Source organism: Furipterus horrens, unplaced genomic scaffold, assembly GCF_987537825.1.
Source record: "Furipterus horrens unplaced genomic scaffold, mFurHor1.1.pri manual_scaffold_11, whole genome shotgun sequence".
NCBI lineage: Eukaryota > Metazoa > Chordata > Mammalia > Chiroptera > Furipteridae > Furipterus > Furipterus horrens.
In genome coordinates this window covers 77,158,531-77,176,728 of record NW_028327181.1, presented here as the reverse complement: position 1 = coordinate 77,176,728, position 18,198 = coordinate 77,158,531, and the positions used below count along the sequence as shown (strand labels likewise).

General features: G+C 34.8%; 1 protein-coding gene and 1 non-coding gene across 3 annotated transcripts in view; one reads left to right on the top strand and one right to left on the bottom strand.

Moving 5' to 3' along the window:
* Nucleotides 1-18,198, top strand: part of NPEPPS (aminopeptidase puromycin sensitive) — a 72,066-nt gene that overhangs the window by 44,328 nt on the left and 9,540 nt on the right. For both annotated transcript variants that reach the window (XM_090257849.1, XM_090257850.1), the window contains 11 exons: nt 301-415; nt 2,426-2,590; nt 4,087-4,191; nt 4,595-4,655; nt 6,722-6,831; nt 8,387-8,450; nt 10,912-11,051; nt 12,727-12,861; nt 14,131-14,350; nt 16,984-17,126; nt 17,567-17,623. In XM_090257849.1, the coding sequence (XP_090113975.1) occupies nt 301-415; nt 2,426-2,590; nt 4,087-4,191; nt 4,595-4,655; nt 6,722-6,831; nt 8,387-8,450; nt 10,912-11,051; nt 12,727-12,861; nt 14,131-14,350; nt 16,984-17,126; nt 17,567-17,623 (1,315 nt within the window). The remainder of the gene's footprint in view (nt 1-300; nt 416-2,425; nt 2,591-4,086; nt 4,192-4,594; nt 4,656-6,721; nt 6,832-8,386; nt 8,451-10,911; nt 11,052-12,726; nt 12,862-14,130; nt 14,351-16,983; nt 17,127-17,566; nt 17,624-18,198) is intronic.
* Nucleotides 15,156-15,261, bottom strand: LOC149998337 (U6 spliceosomal RNA). The gene has a single exon (XR_016507378.1). It is a non-coding gene; the product is annotated as a U6 spliceosomal RNA (small nuclear RNA).

Sequence of the window (18,198 nt, the reverse complement as noted above, 5' to 3'; positions counted from 1 at the left end):
TATCTAGCACAATAATCTCTAAATCCTTTAGACAAAGTTTTTCTAAAATTTAAGGCAGCTGTCCTATCAATAAACTGATAATTCAACTTGAGTCACAACTTTATCTTCTGTTGTATGAATTTTCCTGACATAGTCTTGAATCTTTCTGGAACTTTTTTGATCCTCTGTACGCTAAGGAAATGACATCTCTAAAGCCTAACTTGACCATCTTATTTACTCTTTGACTCTCCCTTACCTATTTGTACATGCTTTTATTACAATACTTTTATTGTTTTAATTTTTTTTTTTTTTTTAACACAGGGAGACTGCATTGCTTATTGATCCAAAAAATTCTTGTTCTTCATCACGCCAGTGGGTTGCTCTGGTTGTGGGACATGAACTCGCCCATCAATGGTTTGGAAATCTTGTTACTATGGTATTTAATATTTTTAAGTGCTCAAATATATTTATCTTTATCCTGCTGCACATTATTTTGGCTACATAGTTTTTCAGGGTTGCCTGGAACATTGTGCCAAAAATAATTGAATGATAGAAAAACATTATTTCAAAAGATCCACATTGAAAAGTGTTTTATAATCACTGTGTTGATCAAGAGCATGTGGACAATATTCTTTTCAACAAAAGATACTTCCTCAACTCTTCTAGAATTTGCCTGCTAGTGGGGAAAGTCATGATGCTAATTTGGGTGAGAGAATAAGATTCCTCTTAGGTGGAGAGATTCCATGCAGTGAGATTTCAGGTCAACTGTAGTTTTCTGAGTCATTTATTATATAGTTCACTAGCCAAAAAGTAACCTGGTAAATAATACACTGATACTCTATTAGGTTGAAATATTTTTAGGGGGTCAGGTTTTTGGTTTCTTTCTTTTTGTTTTTTGTTTTTTTCAATTTTTGACTTACTGTTTTTTCTGTTACAGTTGTCTCATTGCTCCCCCTACTCCATAGGGGTCAGTTTTTTTCATTGCCTAAAATGTTATGTTGAAATTTGATAGAAGTGAAAGCAAAGAAACTGCAGAAATACTTTAAAGTTTATTAAAATTTCTACTGTCCCATTGAAATCCTTGTTTAAGCCCTGACTGGTGTAACTCAGTTGGTTGGGCGTATTTGAGACCATATGTCACAGAAATAAGCAAGAAAGTAAGACATGTAGCAACTATGACATATTTGAGAGAGTTTCTAAAGGAAGGCAGCCCTTGAAAGCAAACCCTTCCCTTTTGCTTTGGATGTTTAAAATTTTACTTAGGGGTGAAAAATCTATTTGAAATATAATTTTATGTGGAATTAAATATGCTAGTACCTGTATTCAAATATGTACAGAAATGTTATTTTCTACTTAATGCAGCAAGTGTGTTGCTACCAAACATTTTCTCTTTTTGCTCAGCTTTCAGTAGACCTTAGTTTTTATGATTTATTTTGAATCCACCAATAATAACTTTTAGTATTATATTGTTTTTAAACAACTTTTTAGTTAGTAGATGCCAGTTATTTTACTGACTGAAATTCAAGGGCTTAGAGATAAGTTGAAGAATTACTAGCTTTGTACCTGCTATCTTAATGGAAGCAACTAGTTAAATAAGTGTATAAAGCGCTTGGACAAATAGCTATTAATCACAATATTGAAAATTTTTTATCTTTTCAGAATTTTAAAATGCCTTTTTGTTTTTACCATTGCATTAGTCCTTTGGCATTTATCTTGGGATTCTTATGTTTCTTGCTTTTTTATGAGTTTAATAAACTTTAATGGAAATTAGATTGAAACCTCTTTGTAAAATGTTTTCTTTTTCTGTCATTTTATCCGTGACCCATTATGTTTTTTGTCCACTCACTATTAATTCTCCAATACCATTCATTACTGAACTACCTACTGTCATGGCATTTCTGTTCATTTCACCTAATCCTTATATTAGCAGTACTGCTTTTCTTTGTAGCTCTGATTTCTCTGTCATTATGGAAATAGTTCCCAGTTTTCCTTGCTTGGTCCTCTTTAAGCTTTCTGGGTTTTTGTTGTTGTTGTTGTTTTGTTTTGTTTTTTTAAGAGAAATCTTTATTAAACTAAATTTATATGACAATATAGGAAATAACAGGGAAAAAGCCTACATTTATCCACTCTCTTCTTCTTTTCTATATAAGGGCTTCCCCACCACTCTTCCCTCCTTCCTCCTTTTCTACCTTTGGTAGTAAAATGTTATTTGTTAATGTTTTGAAATGTCCCTCAGGCATAATGCTAGTATCACCAGTCTTCCTTGGAATCTCTTTTAGGCATCTCTTTTGTTCAGAGATGTGAGTTATTTACTAATTGTTTTGAATTGAATTTTAGTTCATTAAGTTGTAAGTTTTAGAGTATAGTTTAAGGGATATGTGAGTTTTTCAAATTACTGTAATAATAAGCATTTTGTTTTCTTCACCTATTTCTTTTTTGTTTTTAGGAATGGTGGACACATCTTTGGTTAAATGAAGGTTTTGCATCCTGGATTGAATATCTGTGTGTAGATCACTGCTTCCCAGAGTATGATATCTGGACTCAGTTTGTTTCTGCTGATTATACCCGTGCCCAGGAGCTTGATGCTTTAGATAACAGCCATCCTATTGAAGTGAGCCATAATTTCAACCATTTGCTCTCATTTTTAATGAAATAATTTGTTATAGAGATATTGTACTTAGGACTCTGAAAATTGCATGGGTGATTTCACTTGTTTATATTTCCAGTCTTGAAAATCTAGCAAAACTGTTCTTAAGGTAGGCAGTATAAAAAATTTTTTCTTTGCCCTGGCTGGTGTGGCTCAGTGGATTGAGCACTGGCCTGCTAACCCAAAGATCACTGGTTAGGTTCCCAGTTGTGTGCCAGGTTCCCACTTGGGGCATGCAAGAGGCGGCTGATCAATGTATCTCTCGCACATCGATGTTTCTCTCCCTCTCTTTCTCCCTTCCTTCCCTTCTCTCTAAAAATACATAAATAAATCTTTTAAAAAATATTTTTTTAATTAAAAAATTGATCTCTGTAGAGGCAAGTACTGTGTACCCATAAGCATTCACTAAGTATATTTTTATTGAATAGTATGGGAGAACCATGCCTGTTGGGTAATATGCATAGGGGAATGTTTTCATTCCATTGTTTGTTTCAAGAAAATTCTGGAACATATTCTTTTACTGTTGTCTGTTTTTATATATATTTTAGTTCTCTTTACTCAGCTTGTTATTTCAGTTAGTTTATATTTATAAATTTTGCCTCCGAAGAACTAGACTTATAGTCTACCTTGACTTATTTAACCAAGATCCTATATAATTGTAAGCCATTACAACTAGTGCAAGAAAACGCACGTTTTTCGTCTCTCTCCCCACCCTCACCACCACCACCAATAAACAGATCTGTAGTGACTTGCCTCCCAGTGAAGCAGAGCCAAGACTGGACCATAAGAGATTATTATATTCTACTTTATTAATGTTACTGTATTCTTTTTAAGGATCATCATTATACATTATGAATGAGCTAAAGGCAGAAAATTATCTTACTTGTTAGAAGAGCTTTCCTAGGAAACTTTTTTAAATTTTATTTATTTACTTATTTTTAACCATTTTGTATATTTTTTAGGGGCAGTTTACTTTTTAGAGAGAGAGGAAGGGAAGGAGAAAGAGAAACATCAATGTGCAAAGAGATGCATTAATTGATTGCTTCTTGCACTTCCCCAGCTGGGGACCTGGCCTGCAATCCAGGCACGTGCCCTGACGGGGAATCGAACTGGTGCCCTTCTGGTTCGCAGGCAGGTGCTCAGTACACTAAGCCATACCAGCCAGGGCTTATTTATTTATTTTTAGAGATGGGGAAAGGGAGAGAGAAAGAGAGGGGAGAGATATATCAATGTACAAGTGAAACATGGATCAGTTGCCTCTTGCACACCACTAACCGTAAGTCTGGCCAAATACCTAGGCAGGATTGAACTGGCAACCTTTCGGTTTGCGGGATGATGCCCAACCCACTGAACCACACCAGTCAGGATAGAAAGCTTTTTATGTAATTAGGTATTACAGAATGTCTGGTCCCTGTCATAACCTTTTATTTTCCATAACTTTTTGTCACACTGTCATCCAGGTTAATGTGGGCCATCCTTCTGAAGTTGATGAGATATTTGACGCTATATCATATAGCAAAGGTGCATCTGTCATTCGAATGCTACACGACTACATTGGAGATAAGGTAAGAAAGCAATTTTAAAAGTCTTCCATTCTTTTGTGGTGAAATCATAGAATTTTGCTTGGAAAATTGTCAGATTTTATTTAGATTAAGTTCCTAAGTAATTTTTTTTCTAGAATCTAAAAGGATGTTACACGGCTCTAGCTTATCTTCATTACTTTTTTTAATACTGACTTGTGTGATCCCTTAGCTGAATGATGTACAGATATGTTTGGGAGTGGGTGGAAGGCTGGTATAAAACTTAAGAGTAGAAGGCAGAATGTGCATTCTTAAATAAAAGGCAGTAGATGTATGCATTTCAGTAACTGATAAGAATTTGACTAAAGTAGCTTTTGAGTATTAATATGTAAGCATACTATAAATTCTGAGGTCTGACTCCTGGATTTAAAAAATTGTGTTTTCCCAGGACTTTAAGAAAGGAATGAACATGTATTTAACCAAGTTCCAGCAAAAGAATGCTGCCACAGGTAATCTTTAGTAGCTTGAGATAAAAATGCAAGGTGTTAGCATTCTATTGAGAAGGGGACATTTAATTTTTTTCTAACTGCTTAACTTTCTTTGTGATGGGCAGGAAATAAAGTTGACTTATTTGATGCCATTTGTTAAGTCAAGGCCCATCATCCATTTGGTCATCCTTCAGTAGTCAGCTTTCCATAGCTCAGTGTTTTGCCACTTAAAGAGTCCAACAGTTCTGTTTACCTTGCCAGAGCTTGTTCATTTTGGTGATTTGTTGGTTTTATTGCCCTAAATTAATCATTGGCCATTAAATTAGCTGCAAATTAACTATTTTTAGAAGTGAACTTACGGAACTGCAGAGTTTCAGTGAAGTAAAGTCTTAAAATTTTTAGCATACGATGGGTTATAGGTTATTCGCTATCATAGTCAAAAGAATGAATAGAGGCTTAAGAATTGATTGGATATTGAAAAAGAGCCATAGTCATAGTTTTGGGTTCTTTAGTGAACAGAAATAGTTTTTAAAAAAACAAGATTTATGTAATGTCATTAGTGTCTAATATAATGACAAAAGTTCAGAGTCCTGGCCATAGGCTGTTCCTGTTTGTGACCTGTGATTTAAAAATAAAATATCTCCTCTGTTAAGGACATGATGTAACCTTAACACCTCCTGACCCCCATAAAGTTCCATCTTAGTTTATGAAATAGGCATTCTGTTTCTTAAAGAAGGACTACAGAAAAATGTACTCTTGCAAGTTTTATGGTTTTTTGGCATGCATATACAGGCATACCTTGTTTTATTGCACTTTGCAGATATTGTGTTTTTTACAAATTGAAGGTTTATGACAACGCTACATTAAGCAAGTCTGTCAGCACCATTAGTGATAAAGTATTTTTTAACTGCACATTTTTAGACATAATGCTATTTCACATTTAATAGATTATAGTGTATTTTAAACATAACTTTTATATGCACTGGGAAACAAAAAATTTTGTGCCTCTACTTTATTGAGATATTTGCTTTATTGTGGTGGTCAGGAACGGAACCTGCAATATCTCCAAGGTATGCCTCTATATAATGTGAGGAAAGAAACTTGTGCCTTTTTCTTTTTTTTTAATTATATTTTATTGATTATGTCCTTGTGCTGCTTAAACTGTAATGGACATACAATCATGTGGGGTCTGTTAAAATGTTTCTAATACAGTAGGTCTAGGGTGAGGCCTGAGGCCCCCAGGTGAAGCCAGTGCTACTAGTTCATAGGCCACATTTGAATAGCAAGGCCTACCATGTACCTTTTCCTGGTTTGTTTTCTGGTTTATGTAAGATAGTTGGCAGTTCAAATACATTTGAGTTATCATCCATCGTTTTCATGCAGTGCCCTCTTTCTATTCTCACTGCGTTTACCTTAATTCATGCCTTCTGTTCTCTTCACTGATTCTGCAGTTGCCTATTAGCTCAGTGCTTGGCTTGTCCCACTCTCTTCAATTGCATCTCTCATTCTTAGGCTAGCTAGGGTTACCTTTCTTAAGTGATTATCTGATTGCATAACCCTACCAATTAAATGTGGGGCGCCACATTCCCTTAAACGATAAAGTCAGTACTTTGTAAGCCATACAGAGTTCTCAGCAGTTCGGCCTGCCTACTTTTATAGCCTCATTGCTCATTACTCCCACACATGTGTCCTCTATCCTTAGCCTTTTTTTTAACTCTGCTAATTGAATGGGTATAACGATTTTATGTTTGTGAATGATTGTTTAGTAGTGATCTTGACTATATTCCCATTTTTTTGTTTCTATTCCTGTTCAAACTTACCTGTTTTTTGTTTATTATAATTTGTAATTTTTAATAAATTGGAACAATTAAGAACATCTTAGACTATAAGACCAGTTTTTGTAATAGAGTTACTTAATGGGGAGACAAGGGGAACATTAATTTGGTCCACTGTTTGTTTCCTGAATGTGAAAGAACCAAAGAGGTGGTCAGCAATGCAGTGTCAAGAGTTATATAAAATTTCTGGGTCTTTTTAGGAAAATAAAAATATAAACATTTACATTTTCATTGTTTGTGTTTACCTTCTAGAGGACCTTTGGGAAAGTTTAGAAAGTGCTAGTGGTAAACCTATAGCAGCAGTGATGAATACCTGGACCAAACAAATGGGATTTCCCCTCATTTATGTGGAAGCAGAACAGGTAAACTTACAAAAAAAATCCCTCAATTTGTCTGATATTGGATTGAATGAAATTCAATCAGTGGTATCAAATTTGCTTCTCTGTACTCTAAGAATTCTGGGTGACATTTAAATCAGCCCTTGTATTCTCAAAATACACCTAATTTTACATGGTACATTACAGTTTAAGTTAACCTTCCAAAGTCACATCTTAACCTTAAATACAATTATATTTTATAATAAAGTACACACACTGGAGAACCTCTCAGACTGGCTGTAAGCATTTGAAAAGGCAGTTCTAGGGAATGCAATTAATCATATTCTGTGGAAAAGAATATCAATAAGTTTAGTGACTTACCGCTGTGACTATTCTGTTTCTTTCCAGCCTTCCTTCTCCATTTTGGACTAATCTTTCATAGGAGATGTCTGATCAAACTTGACATTGACACTCTATATAGACAAGTGGTTTTCATTTTATCTGACTGTTTAAGAATTAATAACATATAAAGATGTTCCTTTCACCTCTGTGAATTTTTTTCCTTCAAAAACTATCGACACCTCAAAACTATTAAACTATTTAATAATTACTATTAGCTATTAGGTTATAATTTTTTTTTTTTACCATAAACATGGTCAAACTCATTCTCGATTTTCATTACAATAAAAACCCTATGATTCTTTAATTCTTTTAAAAATAGGAGAGCTGTGTATAAAATATTTTGATCAATTTCTCACTTTTTAATTCCTAAATTTAAATATTTTTGCTTTTTTTCTGAATGAATTTAAAATTCACCTTTCAACTTTTTCAGGGAAATCAATGTAATAATAACTAATCAATGATGTATAATTTAATTTCATTAGTTGTTTCTCCATGGCATCCAAGTGGCCATTGCTTTCTCATTCAAGTTTTTTAGTTTTTCAGTTCTATCTTCAGTAGTCAATCAATTTATCCATAAAGGTCATTGGCCAATTTTAATTTTGATGTCTTAAATTTGTTATGTCTTATGTTACTTAAAATGTTCTGGGGTGTAGTAACTAATGATAAATGAAACAAATGACTGGATTTTGTTGAAGTATTTTTTTAAATATGTACTTTATTGCTTCTGGCTTTTTAGTTTTTTTGCAGTTCTTTTCCCCCCACTTCTTTTGTTTCATTGCAAAGCTCATCCTTTGAAAACAAGGTGTGTGTTCTTTCATTGTTTATCAGTCATTCTAAAAATTTGAATTCTGAATATGAGTCCACATGCTAAAATAACTTGCCGTGGTATTATTTATTGTTGTGTCTCTTTGAAAACTTTAATCCTTTAAAGTTCCTATCTGGCTACATATCTTTTCTCAAGGCTCATATTACATAGAACTTGCTCTTTTATTTAGGCTATCGTTATTTTGAAGTCTAAATAAGAAATAGTGAATTTTCACCATTCTGTAGCATCATCATCTTCATCACCATTGCATTTCATGTACTTATGAAACATTTGATTATACTGGTTTTACCTTCTCCTTTGTCACAGAAATATTGCTCCCTCCAAAAAAGAAAAACATCTTATACTATAATAGCCTCTGTTTTGCTTCTTTAGGTAGAAGATGACAGATTACTGAAGCTGTCCCAAAGGAAGTTCTGTGCGAGTGGACCATATGTTGGTAAGCAAATGGCTATAAGTGGCAGCTAGTCAGTGCATTTGGATACCATACCAGTAGTGTTCCAACTAATAGGAAATAATAATCCATTTTAAAATATTTTTGATATAATTAAATAAGAACAAAGAAGTGGTAATGGAATAAAAATGAAATCCAGAAAATCAGGAAAGGAGATTCATGAAGTATTTGTAATGTTGTCATATTCTTAGATTTTTTAAATTATGTGTCTCAGTGTATGAAGAAGGATAGGAACACCCAAGAAGTGACATCTCTAGCCTTAATCCTAAAAGGAGACTTGATACATGTATTTGTGGGTGGCTAATTATTTTTTTAAATTCTTGGGCATAATAAGTATGGAAACAAACAAACAAAGCCTAGTGATTATTTAGATGTATTATGGTGCTAAGCACTATAACTGACCCTTACTTTAAACTCTTAGCAACCCTGTTAGGTAGGTAAAATTATTTCCACTTTACAAACGAGGGAGCTGAGGCATAGGTAGGTGAGGTAAATTGCTAAAAGTCACCTTCAGTTAATTCTCTAATGAGTTACAGTGTAGAAATTCAGACAAAATAGTTGTATTCTATGAGTTTATACCACTTACCTCTGCTTTTTTCAATATTTGTACATGTCATTAGATTTTTTTTACTCAGAAAATTAAAGATTAATTGAAAAATCAAAAAATAAACTGGTTTTTCTACACCTTTTTTACTTCCTTTAAAATAGCAGGCCTCAACAGGGGGAGGGGTATATCAGGGTCACCAATGCCTTTTCATGTTTCACCCACCAAAATGTGATGCACCCTACTAATGTTAAGAGGTACAGCCTTCCACCCTTAAAACCTTCCTTAGCATTTAGAATTACTCTTAATAATTATGTGTGATAAGTAAAGTGACAGGTATATTATCCAAATAAATCCCTAAGTGTCACAGTTGCCATTTTCTGCCTTACACCTGCAATCTGCATTGTAGGACTGACAGGTTTTGCAGGTTTTTCTAATACTCTGTGACCAATATGGGCAGTGTTAAAACCTGAACTATCCCAGTGTCAAGAGGAAATTTTACTTTGTGGCTTAGCCTGATAGCATAAAGCTATATATAACTTGTTAAAATATTCCCTTCAATGTACTATTGGGGAGTGACTATCTTTTGTTTGGCATCTTAATGCAAAGTCAATTTTGCTGTCTGATACAAAAGCTTTGGCTTTTAAATATGACTTGTTCATGATGGGGACCAACAGTTCCCAGGATATATCCTGTCAGAAAAATAAAAACCAACCCTCTCATGTTTCAGTAGTGTATTATATGCCTGTGAAAGACTGCATCTTACTACAGTATTCCCTCACTTATCGCGGGTAATACATTCTAGACACACCGCCGCCCCCACCCCCCGCGAAGTAGGAACCTACATTTATTCTACACTCTTAAACCTGTGTAACTTTTAACAACATACATATACAGTACCGCAAAATCCCACAATATAGCGAAAAATCCGTGATAAATAACTAAATATAATATTTTTAAAAATCCTGCAATACAGTGAGGCCATGATAAGTGAACAGTGATATCAGGGACTACTGTATTTGTTTTTAAATGCTACGTAAGGGCTTTCACCCACTCAAAATTTCTTTAAAATAGTAAAGTCCGTCTCTGTTGCTCTGTAAAGGGAAAACAATCATTGTTATTTGTTATTTCTTATTCTGTAAGTAAACTGTTATTTTTATTATTATTATTAGATTACAGTAGTCCCTCTCTATATCACGGTTCAATTATTGTGACCTCACTGTATCACGGGATTTTTAAAAATATTATATTTAATTATTTATCACAGATTTTTTGCTATATCGGGGGATTTTGCGGTACTGTATACATATGTTGTTAAAGTTACGTAGGTTTAAGAGTATAGAATAAATGTAAGGTTCCTACGTTGCGGGGTGGGGGGCAGTCTAGAACGTAGTACCCGCGATAAGTGAGGGAATACTGTATTGTGATTTTGTTATTCTCTCTTCCTTTGCCACCAATATTATTCAGGTCACCTGAAAGAGTTTTTGTACCATTAAAAATGAGCTATTGCCCTGGTCAGGGTGGCTCAGTTGGTTAGAGTGTCATTTCATAAACTGAAGGGTCGTGGGTTTGATTCCCAGTCAGGGCACATGCCTAGATTTTGGATTCCATCTCTGGTTGGGGCACATAAAAGAGGCAACCGATCTCTCTCTCTCTCTCTCTCTCTCTCTCTCTCTCTTTGTCTTCGCCCCCACTCTCCTCCCTCCCTCTTCCTCCCTCTCACTCCCTCTCTCTCTTTCAGTGTGTCCTTGGGTAAAGATTTTTAAAAAAAAATTAAAAAATAAAATGAGCTATTGGTATTCAAGCCCGTGCATGGAATACCAGATCTGTCTCTCAACCTTGCCCTATAATTTTTACAGTGATAAATATTTTCCAAGTTTTCTATTTGTTCTTTTGTTTAAGGAGAAGACTGTCCCCAGTGGATGGTTCCTATCACAATCTCTACTAGCGAAGATCCCAATCATGCCAAACTGAAAATTCTAATGGATAAGCCAGAGATGAATGTGGTCTTGAAGAATGTCAAACCAGACCAGTGGGTAAAGGTGAGTCCAAAAATGGCATGGCCATTTTTATCTTATTTAACTTGATTTATTTCTCTCACTTCTTTTAGGCATTTTATGGCTGGTTCTAAATTCTGCTTCAGTTTAGACTAGGACTTGGCAAAGAAAAAAACATTTTAAATTTCCTTGTGTGAAATTTAGGGCCAGTTTTCAAATGGTATTGTCTAGATATTTGCCTTTATGTCAGGTAAGAGAGTGGTAGATAAGCAGTTACAAAGGGATAAGATTAAAGAGAAAAAAATAAGTAGACTGTGTAAAGTCACATGAACCAAAACATTTGTAGCCTCGCAATTTCATACCATCCTGTCGTTGTAATGACATGTTAACTTCAATTGATGTGTTGTCATCATATGTATACAACTATAATCAAGTGAGAGCAGACGTATAATGATCAGTTTGTGTCACTGAAATGTGAAATTCGTTCAGCTGGTTTTTTAAAACGAGTTTACAGAAATAACAGTTGCTAAATATTATTTTTAATTATCCTATACTCTGTACTTTTTGTAATGAAAGAATCTACTATAAACTTTTCTCCCGATTATACCTTCCTAATAGGAATGACACATTGGCTGGACTTTTGTGCTTTTCTGAAAAAGCCATTTCTCCTTCTGTTTTAATTTTTTAAATACACTCAGTGGAATACTATATTTCCATTTGAAATTATAATCTGAAAGGTTAAATAGCAATATGAACATTTGCTTACAAAAGAGAAAAAAGTATGTATATTATGATAGTATTTAGGTAAATAAAGGTGTTATTCCTACAGTAAAAGATAAAGGTAATCAATACAATAATAGTTATATTAGAATTGTGAGATGTTTTTTACTGTATATGTGTAAACAGTAAAATATTTATATCTTATTATTATTTAAATGTTTTGTATGTAAATAGTATCACAGATATTTTTGATTTTTGGTAAATAGCCTACAGAGAATGACAGTCATTAATAATCTCACTTCAAAAATCATGAGTCCTGGCTGGCGTGGCTCAGTGGACTGAGCACCCGCCTGCGATAAAAAGGGTCACCAGTTTGATTCCCAGTCAGGGCACATGCCTGGGTTGTGGGCCAGGTCCCTGGTTGGGGGCATGCAAGAGGCAACTGCACATTAATGTTTTCTCTCCCTTTCTCCTTCCCTTCCCCTCTCTCTAAAAATAAATAAATAAAATCTTTAAAAAAGACAAAATAAAAATAACTTTTAAAAAATCATATGAACTGTTTTTTAAAGTTCATGTAATTCTTTAAAATATAGGACCTGACAGTTGTTATTCTCTTGAGTCTCTGGCTTAATAGATCAATGTTTGTAAAGGCTTAGTCTTCCTCAGAGATTCCACTATAGTAAATATTTTCTGTAAAACTATCTACTGAGGTTATATAGGCACTTACCCATATTATTTCTTCTCTCCTCATCATGTTCTTTCTATTGTCCTTCACTTGGGCCCCTACCATGTCAGGTTTCTGTTTTCTCCTACTTCTGCATTCATCTTTGATAACTGATTTCTATCTTTGTGTTGTTTCATTTTAATGCCTGTTGGCAAATGTGATCTTTGTTGTTTTTCATCCAGATATAGTAAAGCCAGAGCTCCTTTCACACCTACAAAAGATTGACTTAAAAAATATCTGCAACTGTTTAATAATGCTTACTGGATATCTTTTCAGTTAAACCTGGGAACAGTTGGGTTTTATCGGACCCAGTATAGCTCGGCCATGCTGGAAAGTTTATTACCAGGCATTCGTGACCTTTCTCTGCCCCCTGTGGATCGACTTGGATTACAGAATGACCTCTTCTCCTTGGTGAGCCTCTCTCAAGTAGTATGATGGATTTTTTTGATTAAAGGATTTTGTTTTTCCTGGAGTGTCTAAGTGAAACATAATTAGAAGAATATATTTGTAGTTCTTCCTGAAGGTTGAATGCCTTTGGGATTAGAGCAAATGACTAATTATTAATTAACACGACAAGATGGAACCTATATAATTTGCCAGAAACAAATCCCATTTCAATACTCCTAAGCTAGCTTTTTACCACTGTACTTAAACTATCTTTTGTATCGCAGAAATTCTTTTCAATAGAAATAGATGTAAGCCTTGAAGAAACTTCCCTACTGATGTGATTTTTAAAAAATACTTAATTGATTGGAAGTGATTTATATTTTTCTAAAATAGTGGCTGTGCTTTGCTGGGAAAGTCTAGAATTTTTAACATCCCATTACTACTCAAGTGTAATAGTCCATTAACTTTAAAATTAATTTATATTTGGTTTTGTTCCAGAAGAGATTTAAAGCAGTGATTAGTATTGTTATCTTTATGATGCCAACATAGGTTAGATAATTTCTAGATGTCTTTGTGATAAAATTGTCAGATTCCTCTTAGTGTTCCTTTAAATTGGACTTGAAGTTTTCCCTGCCCTGCAGTAACTGGTTTTGGATTCCTTGTCTGTATAAACACAGATTAGCATTGATGCACAAAACCTCACATCTGCTGATCTCATTGCTGAAAGAGACCTGTCCCAGGAGAGTGGTGTGTTTGTGCAGTTGGCTGCTGTAACAGAAGTTCTTTTTCCTGACTCTCTTAGCTAATTCTGAAAGGACTGAATTTGTAGTGCCTTCCAGTATGCATTCTTTTAGAAATGAGTAAAGGATAGGCTAAAGTTGACACAGTTTGCAGGCCCAGTTTTGAAAGAGCCTCTGTCAAAAACCAAAGCCCCAAATATTTTTGCAACTTTTCTTAAAGTGTGAAAATTTTCAAAAGAAAAACAAAAGGCCCCTGAAACTGACTAGAAATCGAAAGTTAACTGTTTTCTTTATTTTTAAAATTCTTTCCAAACTGGTGGAATTTTAGCAATTTTTTAAGTGGCTCTTTTATAAATAGCAAAGAAAGGAAATAAGTAATGTTGTCATATAGGATTTTTATTCTATGAAAGTCTAGTGTTCTGAGCTTATGCCGTCTCATTTCCTTTAAACCAAAGGGATGACTAGCAGTAGATAATGCCAAAAATGTATGCTTGTGTTTTTTGTTTTGTTTTTGCTTGAAGACTAGATTAATTTATATTTTTTCCTATCCCAGGCTCGAGCTGGAATCATTAGCACTGTAGAGGTTCTAAAAGTCATGGAGGCTTTTGTGAATGAGCCCAATTATACTGTATGGAGCGACCTGAGCTGTAACCTGGGGATTCTCTCAACTCTCTTGTCCCACACAGACTTCTATGAGGAAATCCAGGAGTTTGTGAAAGATATCTTTTCACCTATAGGAGAGAGACTAGGATGGGACCCCAAACCTGGAGAAGGTAATGGATGTACTGAATGGGGAAAGAATTGGCCAGAAACTGGTCCTTTTTTACTCACCTTTGGTTAACAATGGCAGTGGCATCATCTTTGTATCTGCTAGAGGTCACCGTGTATTCAGCTAGCTAGAAATTAAGACTTGGGTCTTTTATGTCTGCTTGTGAAGTTGCATGGGTTACTGACATAAAAACAGTGGTGGTATGTTATGTGCATTCATCGCCAAATATGATTTGTGCATAAGCAAATGGTGGGAATAAAAGTCTTTTATGAGTTCCAAAGGCCCATTTATAGTCAAGAAAAGCTATAGGGAATTTTGGATTATTTTATTTATTATTACCATAAATACGAAGTACTTTATATACAACTTGTGAAGGTGTTGAGAGACACAGGGGCCAGTTTTCTGAATTAAGGACATTATTTGGCCTTCTACATATGTTCTCTGTGAGAGAAGGTTGAGAATGGTGACTTCAGAGCTATAAATACGATTATTTTCTACCATCTGCTAATAACTAAAAGTGGTGTTTCCTCCTGACCTTTCTTGTGCTGGGAGGCAAACACTATTCTGACTTCTTTTACCCTAGGTTAATATTGTCTCTTCTAGAACTTTATATAAATGGAATCATCATATTTATTCTGTTCTTACATCTGGGTTCTGTCACTCCATATGACCCAGATTGTTCATTCCTTTTTATTGCTGAGTAGTATTTCATTGTATAAATATACCACAACTTTTTTTAGTGCAAAATGATCGATTTTTATTTGTTCACAGTTAAATACAAGCAACTTCCTTGACATTTTAGAACATTCAAAAATATGGAATGCTTCATGAATTTGCATGTCGTCCTTGCGCAGGGGCCATGCTAATCTTCTCTGTATCATTCCAGTTTTACATTCTAGAACATCCCCCCGCTCCCCGCGAAGTAGGAACCTCACATTTATTCTACATTCTTAAACCTATGTAACTTTAACAACATACGTATACAGTAGTACCGCAAAATCCTGCAATATAGCAAAAAATCCACGATAAATAATTAAATATAATATTTTTTAAAATCCTGCAATACAGTGAGGCTGCAATAAGTGAACCACAATATAGAGATGGACTACTGTGTATGTGTTGCTGAAGCGAACACGAATATACCACAACTCACTTGGCCACTGTACTATTGCAAGTCATCAGATTTGTGTGTTAATGTTATTTTTTTTTGGAGATATAACAAACATACCATAAAATGCACCCTTTAAAGTATACTGTTCAGTATTTTTTAGTATGTTCAGAGGTTGTACAACTTTTACCACCATTTAATTCCAGAACAGTTTTTTTACCCTCATAAGAAACTCCATACCAATTGATAGTCACTTCCCATTCTCTGGTAAACCCAGTCCCGGGAAACCTACTAAATGTTCTTTCTAGCTCATGGATTTTTATTTTTTTAGGATTTTATTTATTTATTTTTAGAGAGGGGAAAGGAGGGAGAAAGAAAGGGAGAGAAACATCAATGTGCGAGAGAAGCACATCGATAGGTTGCCTCTCGTACCTGGTCTGTACCCCAAGCATGTGCCCTGACCTAGAATTGAACTGGCAACCTTTCCACTTTGCAGGACAACCCACTGAGCCACATCAGTCAGGGTTCTATCTCATAGATAGATGAAAATAAATGGAATCATACCCTTTGTGGCCTTTTATGTCTGGCTTCTTTCACTCAGCATGTTTTCAAGGTTCATTCATGCTTCATGTATTACTTCATTCCTTTTTGTAGGTGAAATAATATCCCATTGTATGGATATACAGTACCACATTTGTTTATCAGTTGATAGCTATTGGATTATTTTCACTTTTTGACTAATATGAATGTGTTGCTATGAATATTTGTATACAAGTTTTTGTGTGGACATATATTTTAATTTCTCTTGGGTATATACTTAAGAGTGGAATTGCTGGGTCCTATGGTAACTGTTTAACCTTTTTAGGAATTGCCAGGTTGTTTTTTACACTGGTCACAGTGTTTTACATTCCTACCAGCAATGCATGCAGATTCTCATTTCTCCACATCCCTGACAACACTTGCTATTGTCTCTTTTTATACTAGCCATCCTGTTGAGTGTGAAGTGGTACCTCATTGTGGTTTTGATTTACGTTTCCCTATTAACAAATGATGTTGAACATCTTTTATGTCCTTACTGGCCATTTGCATATCTTTGGAGTAGTAAATCCGTCAGATTTTGATTTTTTAACAATCTAAGATTTTTATTTCTTATATATAGTTTATTAGTTCTGTGTGTGGCCTTTCTCTGAATTTTGCATTATAATTGCATGATCTAAGCCTGTTCTTTCACACATAATCCTTTACTGTGTAATTACCTAGATGGAGTGAACACTTAAATAAAGATAGTTAGCATTTGGGAATAGAAACAAAGTGAGCGATTTATTTGCCTGTCTAGTCTGTTTAGCTCTTCATTTCACTCTTATGATTTGATAAATTTAAATCAGGCATTCTTTCAAGTACTGTGGTAAGTGAATTCCATTTGTTCAAGATTGTAGACATGGTATAACACAATTATAAGATATCTAGGGGACATATTTGTAAAAATAGGCTTTTTAAGTAGTTTTTCGTCTCTCTTACTTCTCAATCAGGTCATCTAGATGCACTCCTGAGGGGCTTGGTCCTGGGCAAACTAGGAAAAGCAGGACATAAGACAACATTAGAAGAAGCCCGTCGTCGGTTTAAGGACCATGTGGAAGGGAAACAGATTCTCTCTGCTGATCTGAGGAGTCCTGTAGGTTTTCATAATGAATTACCTTGATTTTTAGGTGATATCATTCTATGTAGTGTAGAATGTATTTAATAGTAACTAAAGTGACCTAACTACTGACCCAAAAGTCATGTTCGACCCTATTTTAATATATTCCATGTAGGTAGTTTGTAGCCAGCTTCTCACTTTTTTAAAGTTTCTCAGTTCACATTATGGTGCTGAAAGGTGACTATCAGTGCACATTCCCTTGAGAAAGCTGGTGTGCTGTGCTGTTACTTAAAACATGCCATCTACCTTTCTGGTTCATGTGGGCTCTTAGCTCCTTGCCACAATTTGTATGTAGCATCTACATGTAGTTATTTACAATTTTTTTAACTTGCTTCCTGACTTTTTCTTAATGTTAGAATATTTAGGACAAGATACATTTAATCAGATTCCTTTTTTGTTCCTGTATTTTCTTATAGGTCTATCTGACTGTCTTAAAGCATGGTGACGGTACTACCTTAGACATTATGATGAAGGTGAGTAAATTTGGAAAGGGCTCCCATTTTCTGCTTCTGAGCTTGGATTAACATAGATACTATGAGCTTATGTGGTTAAAAAAAAGTCCTGGCAAAAGAAGTATATGGAAAAATGCATATTTCAGACACCAAATATTAAGAAACTATGGGAGAAGTATACATGGTCTATCTGGGAAAAGTCTATCCATTGTTATTGTAATGAGAACAGATTGCGTGACATTGATGTAACCTGGCAGCCAAGGAGAGTGGACTGGACTGCGCATGCATCAACAATGATGACTTCACTTTACTAGTCAGTGGGAGCGGTACTGTGTGGCCATCGCGTTCAAAATGACTGAGCGAGTAGAGCAACGAATCTGTGTCTAATTTTTCATTAAGCTTGAACATTCCTCCATGGAAACTATCTGGATAATTAAGAAGGCTTTCAGGAATGATGCAATGAGTGTAGTGCAAATATTATAAAAGTGTGGCAGAAACTCTTCAAAGATGGTCAAGAGTCTGTTGAAAGTGATCTATGTTCTGGAAGGCCTGCAACAAGCAGAACACCTGAGGATGTTGAACATATATGGGCTGCA